Below are 13,528 nucleotides of genomic sequence, written 5' to 3'. Positions count from 1 at the left end.
AGAATATCCTTCAATTCTTGTCCCTGACGGGTCTAGGTAGCGAACTCTGAAAAGGGCGAGCACAATAGATCTATGTAGGTCGCAGTGCTACAGGTGCTACACATCTGACAATAGCCCAAACAACCCAATAAAAAAAAAAAAAAATACTCAGAAATTATGTGTGCATGTTTATTTAAAAGGCATTAACACAAAATTAATAAGGTACAGATGTTTATGACTACATGTGTTTCATATAAAGTCATATATCATAAAATATACACCTGTTTGAAAGAAAAATAATTGCTTTAATAATAATGTAAATATGATTTTATGTACTGAAATCACAATAATGTATTTTTTGTTGTATAATATAATGACAATGATGTAAACACTAATATACCTACTTACATTTTTAAAACATCCTATGGAAACTTCATACAAAGTTAAAATTAATATTCTAAAATAAAAAAATACGATGGAGCATATCGGTATCGCAGGTACAGCACTACCACGCTATAACTGATATAATTTGAAAATTTTACATTTAAATCTTTCAATTTAGTCTCCGAGATTAAAATACAGACTATAGATGAGCCCACAACTTCACACCTATGGTATTAGGAACAATAAAAGTTATAAATATTTTGTTTATGAAATAATATAAACATTATTATTAAAATAAATAAATAAATTACATTTACTACTTTCTGTCTAAAGCTTATCTACTATTTATATTCTCATATACAGAAATCTGGAGTAGGTTAGTTATAAAAATAGAATGAAAATATAGATTTTACACTAAACACCTTAATAATATTTTAAACTAAATTAATCATATTTATTATACATAAGTTTCTTTAATAAAAAATAATAATTCAGTAACGAAACGCATGAAAAAGTAAATTTATGTTAGCAATTAATATTAAATGAGCATCATTCGTTCAAAATTTGTCAAGATGAAACTTACAGTATAACACCGTCCCATTCACGAATACACCCGGTAACAGACGCACAGAATTTTCTTGGCCCAGTATGCTCAGTCGGGAAGTTGTCGACCAACAGACTGCTAGCTCCGAAAGTTCCCTCCCGTTACGTTAGTACAGCGACTCGCCGCATCGAATACGCGCGTACTAATAATTCGCATGAAATACCGCGTACATATAATATAAATTTTGCGAACACATTTCCTTACTCTTGTGTTTATTTGGTGACAATAAAATAATGATCATGTAAATCAGTGTCTCGTGCTATTAACATAATCGACATGAAAAATGCCCGAAGTCGTTAAATATTCATGATAGCAACTGGCTGATGCCCGGGATCTGGCAGTGCTACGACTATCAACAGGTCAGTTTACATTTTGTCACGACATTAACAGATTTCATTCGTATTATGAGCTCTATATTCTGTACTGAATTATAGAATACACAATAAACTTTCTCATAAAATTTTAATACAATATCTTAATATTATTAAAAGTATTTGTTTTTAAATATTTAAAACTCAAAGTTTCAACACGCAATTTCTTGTTGACTTTTTAGAGAGATTGTGTTGTAATATGCATAAAAAGAAATTTTAAAATAGTCGTTGAAAACAACTTTGAAAGATAAAAACAATTCAGACGTACTAGTTGTCTATTTATAGAACCACATGGAGTAGAACTGTTATGGTGATAACTAAAATTCAATGAAAAGACAACCTTGCCTACGATGTTTTAATGCATGATCTTGAAATATTTTAAGAGACAAACTGATTTATATTTGTAGCGCATTACAAAATATTTGTTTAGAAATAGCTGAAATACAGATTTAGCTCGAACTTGAATCTTCGTATTCTGTATTGTTTTTTTCAGTATTATCATAATGCCAGTTTATTTTCGTCGTCATTTTTATAAATTTTATATCTCTCAAAGTGACATTTATTTATTGGATGAAGTTACAATGACAGTTAATTGTAATATCACTAACATTGTCATTTTAAACTACTTGTCTATCTATCTATTACATTATACAGGTGAAATCAGCGTAAGCGGAATTTCTTATACATTCTCCTTGCCTACTTTAACGCTAAAATAATATCTATAGTATTTAATTTTACATAGTACGGGATTAAACATAAAAGACTACTCCAAAAGAAAGGGGTACTCATTAAAATGAACCAGATTCACCAAAAAATTAAGTGGAAATCAAAAATAAATTTTGAACTTTATACTAAATTGATAACTCGTCTGCATAATTTGTATTTTTATAACAACTATCGGTTTCTCACCTTGCTTTTTTGAGAGAATATTGGAAAGTTTTGCTTTGATGAAAACTGCTTCAATTTTCATTGCGCCCCTCATATACTATGAAGGACGCAATAGAAATCAGAAAAGTTTTATTATTAATTATGCTGCTATTGTTGTATAACAAATTTATGTAAATTGAATCTGATTGCTTACTTGTAAGATGCTTCATCCGTAAATATAGCTGTAAATTACACCGACAATCAAAGTTCTTACAAAGGGTATAAAACAGAAACAAGATTGTGGATTTAGGTTCTAAATTGTTTACACAATGAGTAACTTGACAATGGATCCCTTTAGTATTTGCTTAGATATTCCGTGCTTTGTGAGATCAACTCTGTTTTCTATTAAAACAATAAAGCCTCTCACTTCCTGCTAATAAAGGATATTGTAAACATTCTTCAATTAAATTTCAACCCTAAGGCTATTGATGATTATTGGTACTTAGAGTTAAATTTTTTTAACAATATTTTCTCACATATCAGAATATGGGAAATATATCGATATAACTGAAGGAAATGATGCTAGTAGATATAAAATACGCTAGTCTCATTAAGATGACAGAAACGATTCTGGACATCTGTTAACTCCTCGCGATACATTTTGTGTCGTCTCTACATCTAATGGGGGATCTTAATACACTGTTTCTACCTTTATGGGGTTTCAACCTAGTTTTTTTCTCATGAGTTATTGTTTCTTCAAGCTATATTAGTAATGATTGTTATTTATTATGTTAAATGCGTTAACCCAAATTTATAGTTTCGTATGTTAATAAAAAAGCAGATATAATTTGTAAGACTTATTTCCTATAGTTAAGCTTATTACATTTTAAAGGAAGTGGTTACAACTTTGTATGGTACATTAAAATTTTGATATTATCATAATTGATAAGAAACTATACTGTGTGCGCTGTAGCATGGTGCGGGTGACAATTACTATTACAGGTGACTGTTATATTTAACAATTGCTACATTTAAGTTAATATAATTATTAATGATTTAATATATTACGAATGTGATACAGCTGAAATACTAAGCCATAATTTGTAAATCGCGGCAACTTTTAAGAGTGAACGGATGACAGTTTCAGTAACGAAACGATAATGAAACTGTCACCCGCACCGTGCTACAGCGCACATGGTATATGTACAAATATTTTTAGAAATTTCGTTACTACTACAACACGTTGTACCACACATTGAAGCCATTTTGTATGTTTTCTGAATTATTTCAATATTCAAATCTCATTTTCTAATAATCTAATTCGTTATGGCGTTTGTAATAGTTATTTATTAAAGAAATGGTTGATTGAAATTACCACGCAATGAAATCTCGTAAATTAGTAAATAGATATAAATATTGTGTATTCGTAAAAGCTTGTTCATATCATCATGGTATCGTATCTGTAAAACCTAAGAGGGGAATATAGATAACGATAGTAAAACTAGTATCAATTGCTACTGCATATCATCTGTTTCAATATTAGTAAAATTTGTACATTGTACAACAACAACAGGCGTAACAATTTTGATGACATACCTAATTGATTTTTTTATGCGAGGGTCAGATGTTTATGTGGATTCGTAATAATTATGTTTTCGCTTATGGTACACTCTACTCTAAAGTTTTTTTCAATAGATGATAATAATATGGTGCATTCGCATGTGCTAACGGTAACGGCGCATACTTTATCCTTTTATACCTCACAGCATGCATGCGCCGTTCGTGCAAGTGGATCATTAACATTTAGTTAACAAGATTTTTTTTAAGTATAAGTTTTTTGCACTTTAATATTGTAACAAGATATTGTAAATTGCTTATGTAATTACTGTGTAGAAAGTAGTACGTAAATGAAATATATACAGCCGATGATTCTTTAAGATAATGTAACTACAATCAGGAAAATTTATAAAGTAGTAAAAAAACTCTAATGTTTCGTCTATTATATTATTTATTTAAACTTTATTGTATTGTACAATAGGCGTGCTTAATGCTATTAGCATATTATAGTACATTAAGGTGAAACTTTTGAAATCATAAATCGGAAAAAATATCTTTTTTAAAGTAATTAGAAAGATTGATTTCATTAAGATTGTCCTGCAAGAACCAAAAGTATTAAAATCAACAATAACGCTAATCTAACCCATCATAGCTAAATATTATTCAAATCCGTTCAACCGTTTAAGCGAGTTTAACAAATCTATTTGTATGGGACTGTATCACTGTGTGTAGGTATGGAGTTGATGCAGCTGACAATAGTGATAACAGAAAGGTGGAAGATCAATATATATACGCAGAACAGTAGTAAAGACAATAATATTTATGTAAACCCTCAAATAAAAATATTCAAAATAAAAGTATGCCAGCTAGCCGTCTAAACTAACGGAATCCTAAAAACACTTTAAAAATCACACATTTATAATATTTTTGGGATACTATATATTTTGTACTATTTAAAATAATATTAACTATAAAAGTTTTAAACGTATTATTCACAAACATGCGTTTAGCAGTAGTTAAAATGTCACGACAGTAAACAGTGTGACTAATGTAGCGTTACGCTATCACACATTTCAGTACCTACCTACGTTGATTTGGCATTAGTCCATAATATGTTAGGGTGACAGTGCCCGGCTACAACTCTATAAAATCAAACGAAATTCATAAGTCCATTAGTTTGAAATTTCATTACTCAGTTTTGACTGATTGACTCGAGTGTAATTTGACTTGTTTCGGTTAGGCTCACACCACAAACGATAGGAATAGCGATCAGCAGTTCTACAGTTATAACTATATTACATCACGTTTTAGGTTTTATTTCCATGGTATTAGAAATACGTATTCATGATTCCACTAATACTATATCAATAGAATATTCGAACGCAATGTAATGCAAATTGTATTATGCATTTGGATATTTTGCAATTGCAATTTATAATGTATATACAGCTCCCAAAAAATAGTTCTTGTTTCTTTTACAATAAGTAACTAATGTTCCATTATATATACTATACATATAACTATTATTTACTGACCCGATTATTTTATCACATGGTGAATGTCTTAAAAGCTGATGGTTTACGTAATGAAAATTGATAACCCAAGTTGTCTAGACAGAGACAAAAGAATCTATTTGTAGATAGCATAGTCTGTACTATTATTATAAAAAGACAGAGAAGATATTATTATGAGAAAAATGAATTAGAATCACTGAACTTGTTTGAGAAATTCTTTCATTATCTGATGTATCCTAAATTATATAGAGTGATATTCTTTATATAACGAATGGTAAACTACCACCACCACGTCATCATGTTATCACGTAACGCCCATGGTCCCATTCCTGAGGATTAATATGTCATGCAACCATATCCTGTAATGTCAATTACTTATCTCGCCTTTAAATGGAAACACATCTTATAAAACAATCTATTGGCGGCTGAAATAGATGAGACCGAGATATCTACGCAGACAACTTTAGAAAAACTACCTGCGACCATATATTTATTTATTAGTATACAAAACAGATTACTACCAGTACGTATACCTAGAACGTAAATTATATAGATGCATACAGTGTACGCTAAAGTATAAGGTTAGATAGTAAAAAGCACATTAAATAGAAAGTAATACATATATAAATAATGCAAGAATAATTTTGGGTCGATTTTATTAAGAGAAATAAATGGGTATAAAATTAAATATAATTTTGCAGTATTCTGTATACGATGGAATTTGCACTTTCTCTGGAACTGAAGTAGTATTAAATGGACTACGTATATCTCTACTCGAGACAAAAATTTCATTGTATTGACGACACATTCGAACTATTGGTCTGCATTATGAAGTGTTATTTGAGTAAACTTGGAGATAAAAGCAACAGATAGCTATTCCGTCTGCGATATTATTTGAACCTCGTGCCAAAGTTTAATGAAGAAAAAAGGTTGGAGATTGGGATTGCCTGTTAATTAATATTATTATACAGCAAATTTGATGTTTGTCGGCAGTGTCAGCAGACTGCATCCGGGCGAAGTATCATATGGTATCATACTGAAACTTATATATATTATATTCTAGCCATTATTCAGATCAACTTATACATTATTTTAAAACAAACATAGACTTTAAAACTTAAAAACGAAAAAACTTATAAGAGAAGTTAAATAATAGTCCTTAGAGGACTATTATTTTATTTTCCAATTCTTTATTTTTTTGCTAGGGGTAGACGGTAAAATGCAGCCGTAAAGCAGCTTGCTTTATAAGTTATGTTTCAAGTGCAGATTACATAAGGGAATTGGATAGCAAGAGGCATGACATCTTAGTCCTCTGTAATGGAAACGCCTTTGTAGTCAGTTCAGGTATATAGGCGACGACGCCAGCCCGATTGGCATTTCAATTATGTAAGATACATCAACACACATATACACAAGCTATGAATACAATTTTAAGCACTGTCTAATTGCCGTACCAGTAAATAAAAGAATATCGAATTGTTTTCCTACATTGACTCTGCTGTTATCTTTACAATGTAGTTGCAGTTTTGTAATGTAGTTCTAGTAGCAGTAGAAAATTAATGGAGAAGAAAACTTAATGAAACCAAATAATGTGTTTTTTATAACAGTGATGCAGTTTTGTACATTAGTTGACCCAATCGTTGTACGCAGGCATTAAAAGTTGAATTAACTTTCGTACACCATTTAATTAATTCAACCAATTAATTATTATAGTTAAGAGATACGGGATGACTTATAAATTAAATAATAAATTGTATTTTTTATTTTAAGATAATATATAATTCTAAATTATTGATTTTAAATTTGAGCCTATATAACAGGAGCCCTTACAACACACAATATGAATATATTTCACTTTTTAATAAATTGATTTATCTGTTTATGTGTGATAAAATAACAATAAAATATAATTTATGCATATTACGATTTATTCTATAATATACAGGAAGTTATCAAAGCACGACTCACAGGGATTGTGATATGATCGTAAAATCTTCTGGAAATATAATAATTAAGTGTCAGTTATGTAAATGGAACAGCCTGTGCAATAATACAGTCGATAAATATTTTGGCACGTTCCGGTCGATTCCAGCCATCTGCATTGATTATTGTTTATTTAAAACCGATTAAAATCTCAAATTTCAATTTTACGGAAAATGTTTTTAGCAACAAATTGGAAATTGGCTTTACTTTTGTTGAAGTAAAATTTAGATTTAATATAATTAGCACATATTGAGCTCACCTATTATGGCCGAATGGAAACCAATAGGGTTCGATTCCTCGCACGGTACAAACATTTCTATTTATGAATATAATTGTTTGTTTTGGTATGTCCATTTCTAAGTACAAACAAAAAATATTTAAGTATTTATATCAGTTGTCTAGTAAACACACTAGCTTTGCTAAGCTTAAGAATAAATGGCGCTGTGTGAATTATCCAACGTTAATATTATAATATATTTCTTTATTAGTATTAATCTTTATTTTTCACATTACATGATATTAGTATACATAGAAAGTTTCACGAATATCACATTGTCATACATGTAACCGTGATAAGAGTTCTAAGAATACTCGGAGAGTATTCATTCGTTACTCGACTGAATTTATAAACGTTTCGTTCTTTATTTTTAAATCGAAACCTAACCAGTTCTAAACTTAACTGTAGCTTCAGCTATAAGCTCTTGTTGTGTGCTGTTTCACATTACATACTAAACCAAGTTAGACAAAGGCAACAATGTAGAGGTATATAAAGTCTCTATACTGGCAAATGTACCTGAGTTTAATTGCATTTATTTAATGGAGTGAGATTGTTAAACCCAACACAATATGACTTTATAAGTATAAAAGATGTATGTTATTCCAAATATAAATAAGTGTATTATTTTGTTTCTTTGTTTTAATTTTTTTTTTATAGTATTAAATATTGCTCTCGATAAAATTTAGTGGACATTATACAGTAACCGTTCATTGTAAACATATAAATATCCCCATTATATTAAATAAATGTTTTTGTATATTCTGATACCAAAGGCACCTTTATAATATATATTTATAATTAGTTCAGATTGCATTGCAGTATAAATGTACAGCCATCAATAAACATCTATTCTATTCCATCTTACCCTCTCCTGAGGTGAGATGTTATGTATCAGATTGGTATTGCTCTAAATATTATACCTTTCAGAATGAATATAGCGTTTTTGTTTGACGTCAGAAATATGAATTTTATTGTAGCAAATACTACGAATAACAATATCAACTACAGAACTACACATACAATAGTTTTTATAACTGCAATAATTGAAATTCAGAAACTAATCTAAACATCCGAAGACGGCCGGCACTTAAAATAGGCGCCTAGTCGACGAACCGCTGTCGCCAGTCATCTTGTCGCCCCATCACGATCCATCTCAACAAACAAACCTAATCTACTTAGCTAACTAATTGAAATGGTAACACGAAAGTAATTATCCTTAAATATCTTTACCGAAACTATCTTTAAATAGGACGATATTTACCTTGATTATTTAGCCTCGATAGAAAAATAACTAAAGTAGAAATAGTAAGTAGTAGTAACGACACCAATACTTTTTAGTTTTAAAGATAAAATTTAGGTACATTGGTTTTCCTAATTCAAAATGTTATGTTTCTTTAATTTCAAGTAAAATTTAAAATCTACAATTAGTCGTATGTGTGGGGAAGAGAAAGTCGTCTGAGTCTCATATACTTCAGCCGTTCATACAGACGACGGTTATCACTTACCTTCATTTGCTGTTAGCTTATTTGCCGTGATTTACATTAAAAATTTCCTGTTTATTTTTACGTACATAGTGGCATTTCGTAGAATAATAATAATTTAAATAGTAACTTCCATAGAATAATAATAGCTGTTGACAGCTGACAGCATCGAGCTATCGGCAGATCTCAAAAAGATAGTCAAGATAAACATCCCGTGGCATAATGTGTAAACCCATCCAGTAAATATTAAAAATATGACAATGTTTACGAAACAAAATACTATTATATTTGAAATGTATTTTACTTTGTCTCAGAAATCCTCGACAGAATATTTGACAAATGTAAATCTCCCCAGTTAACAAGTCGAGAGATCCAATTCTCTATTTTTTCTTGCTCAAAATACACAAGAATAATATAAAACGTTTGTTAGTATAAACATGACCGAGCGTCGGTGAACACTGAGCAGATATACTTATATTTAGAAAACATTTACGTATTCGTAAATATTTTAATTCACCTTTCAATTTCCTGTACCTGCGATAATTTCGTAATGCTGAGGTAGCAATAAAATCTATTAATTATATATTATAAAATAATTATGTTAGTACTTACATTGCTATGGGATTTATTATCCCGACTTACATTATGTGATAACTAGTGGTTTAATATGCAGTGACTACCTGTTGAATAACACGGCTTCATCATCATCATCGCAGCCCGGAAGACGTCCACTGCTGGACATAGGCCTCCCCCTATAAAAATAACCCGGCTCAATAGTTGCATAATTGAATTGTATAAAAAAAGAAAGATGTTAATGATATTTGATTTCTATAATATCAGCTGAATATACAGTAATACAGAAAAGAACTGGCTAGTCCTACAAACGTTGTTTTGTCATTTAAATTTAAATATCGGTATTAAAAAATAGGGGTTGATGAGAACCTACTTTTTAAGTCCGATACTATTTTTTTTAAATGTCGATATAAAAACTTTTGTGATGTACCATCATTATCGCTTAGGGTATGAAAAATAATCTAATACCAGCCCTTACACCTACTTTATATTATTTTACAAACATAGTATATATTAAAAAATCCAATTCAAATTCTCTTATTATATGACAAATATATATGACAGAACAGATATAATTACGAACACACATGGAGCTACATGAGCTGTTATCATCTATACATAAATACGTTTCCATACGGTGCATTCTCCGTCTACGATCGATACTAGGTCCATAATAAAAAACGAATCAACCATATTTGAGAGCACTTTCTATGCGGAGCTTTATTTTCCAAGTCTATTGAAAATGAAGGAGAACGGTGATTATATGCGAATATAGTTTTAGTATGGTATTAAAATGGAACGACGGCATACCTATTAGCATGACTCGTAAACGACTCATGGCGTCACTACTAGTAAAACATAGGATATCCTAGTAATTATAGTGAAAATGTTATTATTTATTGTACTGTCGACTATATACATAAACAGCACCATGGATTTTACGTAGTCACGTGACGCCCAAGATACTCCTCATGGTTTGCCATTCCAGAAGACTAAAAATGTATGGCACCATAAATTATAATTTCACTACTAAATCCTATATCCTTTTAAGTGAAATACAGCTTACAAAACAAGCTATATGTTAGCAGAAATAGGTGAGATAGAGGTACGCAGAAGAATATGAAGCAATGAAAGATTTATCAAAATTTTACAAATTTATAACTATTGAACCCTTAAGCGTGACTATACTTAAGATTATTAAGTGGAATTTTATGGACACTATATTATCTCATCGAATATATAACGCAAGGGTGTGAGTAGGTATTCTGAATCTCAACGTCTTTAATAATAGTCATATGAAGAAATAGGATCATATCATTGGTTTTATTACATATCACGCAGCAGTTTTATCGGTTAGCCAATAAACCAGCACCTAATCAATTACTATCCAAATGACATATTAACGTGATAACAGTGATTTTTTCGCCTCCATCGGTGCAATAATTTATTATTACATTTATTTTTATTATGATTAGGACTTTTATTACTACTGTATCTAAAAATCTCTTAACAAATAACAATTCTCAGCGTAAATACTGAAATCATTATTTTTTAATAATATAGTATATAAGTAGTCACTAAGATGGACAAATGTGTATGTTCATCTTAGTGGCGGCGTGGTGAACTGGGTCATTGGAATTCTTAAGATATGGTCGAGCACAATGATAGTTCGCTCATTCCTCATACTTCTAAAAGGGTGTGACTCTTGGAGATAGGTGCGTTCTGATCTATTACTACGTTTTAATTAACCAACAGTACCTATATTTATATTTAGTCATTTGTATTCACATATATTTAACTTAAAAATGTAAATCTATATTTATTTATATCTTACATTTAATCTTTTGTAATAGAACACTATTCAAAAGTGTTTAAATTGAAGTTTATTTGAATTTATATCAGAACATTTCTATTTAAAGATAAAAGAAGGAATTAACAATTCTATTTATGGAGCTACCAAAATAAATATCACGTTTATATCTACAGATCAGAAAAATCTAATTAATAATATTAATTTTTATTTTTATTGCAGATTCATCAAATATGGAGACAGACAAAATGTCCACAGCATCCTCAGTGGGAGCTGAAAGAAGGCCATTGATGCAAGCTCTAGTGATCGAAAGACGCATCCTATTTGGTTGTACAATTTTTGTTGGTCTATGTACATTTGTGTGGATAACGGCGGTTTGCACTGAAAAATGGGTTCACATAGAAGGAGGAAAGGGTAAGTTTAACTGTTTATTTTCATATAAAGATATGTATATACTTACTCTATTTGTATGTTTTTATTAACGGCATGGCAAACTAGCTGCCGTCTACCTAATGGTAAGTGGTTATCGTCGCCTAATATACAGAAACAGTACTATAGATACCAATTCATCATATGATACTCATGATGCCGATAATGCGTAGTCATTTCGGTAATTACCCTGTCTTTTAATTCTTCAACTGAAACACGTTTTACAAAGTAAGCTGCTTGCAAGATGGAAAAGCTGAGCTGCTAATCTACGCAGACGAGTTTTCACAAAGTCAATCCCTGTAAAATGTAATAGGTACTATTGTTTAATAACTAACTAACTTTGATTCTTTAATTTTGTTTGCTGACAAGTATATGATGAAACCAGATTCTATACTTCATTTTTGTTAGTAACAAAAGTTAATAGAATGAATAAAACCTTCTTGAAATTATCTCAAATTTAATTTGAACTAGTATCGTAGTTATTTTTTAATTGTATGCTAGATTTAATTGACTATTGCTAGTTCATAACTATATCCCACTCCATTCTCAAAAACAGTAAACTATTGAAAGTGCTCACGTGATGCAAACGGCACTTGTAGTTATATGATTTGACCTTCGTTCCTATTAATGCAAGCTGAATGATTGAGATTGTCTCTTGAAAACTTCTATTATGTTTATTGTTTTAGTTAATATATGATTCTGATACTGTGCACAGTACTAATAATAATCACTTTGATTTTTATTCTGATTCACGAATTAGGCATTAGTGACACAAACTGTTCTTTTAAATTGAAACTTAGATCAGGTGCCAAAGTCAACACATTAGCTACAAAAATGAAAATATAATCTACATTAAGATTGTAGCACATTTTCAGTAAAATTGCGTATAAAATTTTAGTTTCTATTCTATATTTGGTTCCGTGGGAACTTTTCGGAAATATATTCTTTTTGCTTTTATTTTATTTTTTTTTATTTTTATTTAACTTTGAACATAAAGTACTGAACTATAGATAATATTTCCTTCAGCGTATTTTTGTGTTTTTCTTACTTCGTTTAAGCTGTTTCCATTCGATCAATCGGCAGATTTTAGCTTAGCCAACAAAATGTGTTAGTTGATCACATTATCACATATGTTTTTGTTCGTACTAGAGCTTGAAGAATATATGATATTACATTTGATAAAATTAATTCTTAAAATTGACGCTCCATATTTAAAAATTTAAGATCTATATTTTGCTGGCCGTGGCTATGTTTGATGTTTTGTAGAAGTTACACTCAAATTTAATTTTTGTTTTACATAATAACTTATAATTTGGAGTGGTTATTATATTTTAATATCAAACATTTTATGTATAATACCGTCCTACTACTACATTTAAGTGTTTCGGTTGAGTGGTAGCCTTGTTGAAAAATCGATGCATTTCGCTCTCGCTTGTATCATTTGATACTGTTGTCAATGCATTTTGTTTTGAGCAAAACATTTTATTAATTGTAAAGAGTAAGCGTAGAATATATGTGAATTGATATAAATAGTAACTTTATGTAATCATTATATGTAACATATTTATTCATGGAAAACTTAATTAATATTTTATAAATTGAACTTTGAATACTATCACAGTTATCTAAAAAATAAATATATTCTTCGGCTCATCGAGCTTTGCATAAACTGCAGGAGATTCTATTTTTTTCTAATAAA

General features: G+C 29.9%; 1 protein-coding gene across 1 annotated transcript in view; it reads left to right on the top strand.

Moving 5' to 3' along the window:
• The first annotated feature begins 1,016 nt into the window (after positions 1–1,016).
• The window catches only part of LOC131841074 (uncharacterized), a 35,264-nt gene continuing 22,752 nt past the window's right edge, over positions 1,017–13,528 (top strand). Inside the window, exons 1-2 of the mRNA XM_059189310.1 lie at positions 1,017–1,326; positions 11,623–11,814. Coding sequence (XP_059045293.1) covers positions 11,634–11,814 — 181 coding nt within the window. The 5' untranslated portion in view covers positions 1,017–1,326; positions 11,623–11,633. The remainder of the gene's footprint in view (positions 1,327–11,622; positions 11,815–13,528) is intronic.

The sequence above is a fragment of the Achroia grisella genome, unplaced genomic scaffold (genome assembly GCF_030625045.1).
Source record: "Achroia grisella isolate CSIRO2021 unplaced genomic scaffold, CSIRO_AGI_Agris_v1 utg1573, whole genome shotgun sequence".
Lineage (NCBI taxonomy): Eukaryota > Metazoa > Arthropoda > Insecta > Lepidoptera > Pyralidae > Achroia > Achroia grisella.
This window is presented reverse-complemented; position numbering and strand designations above follow the sequence as displayed.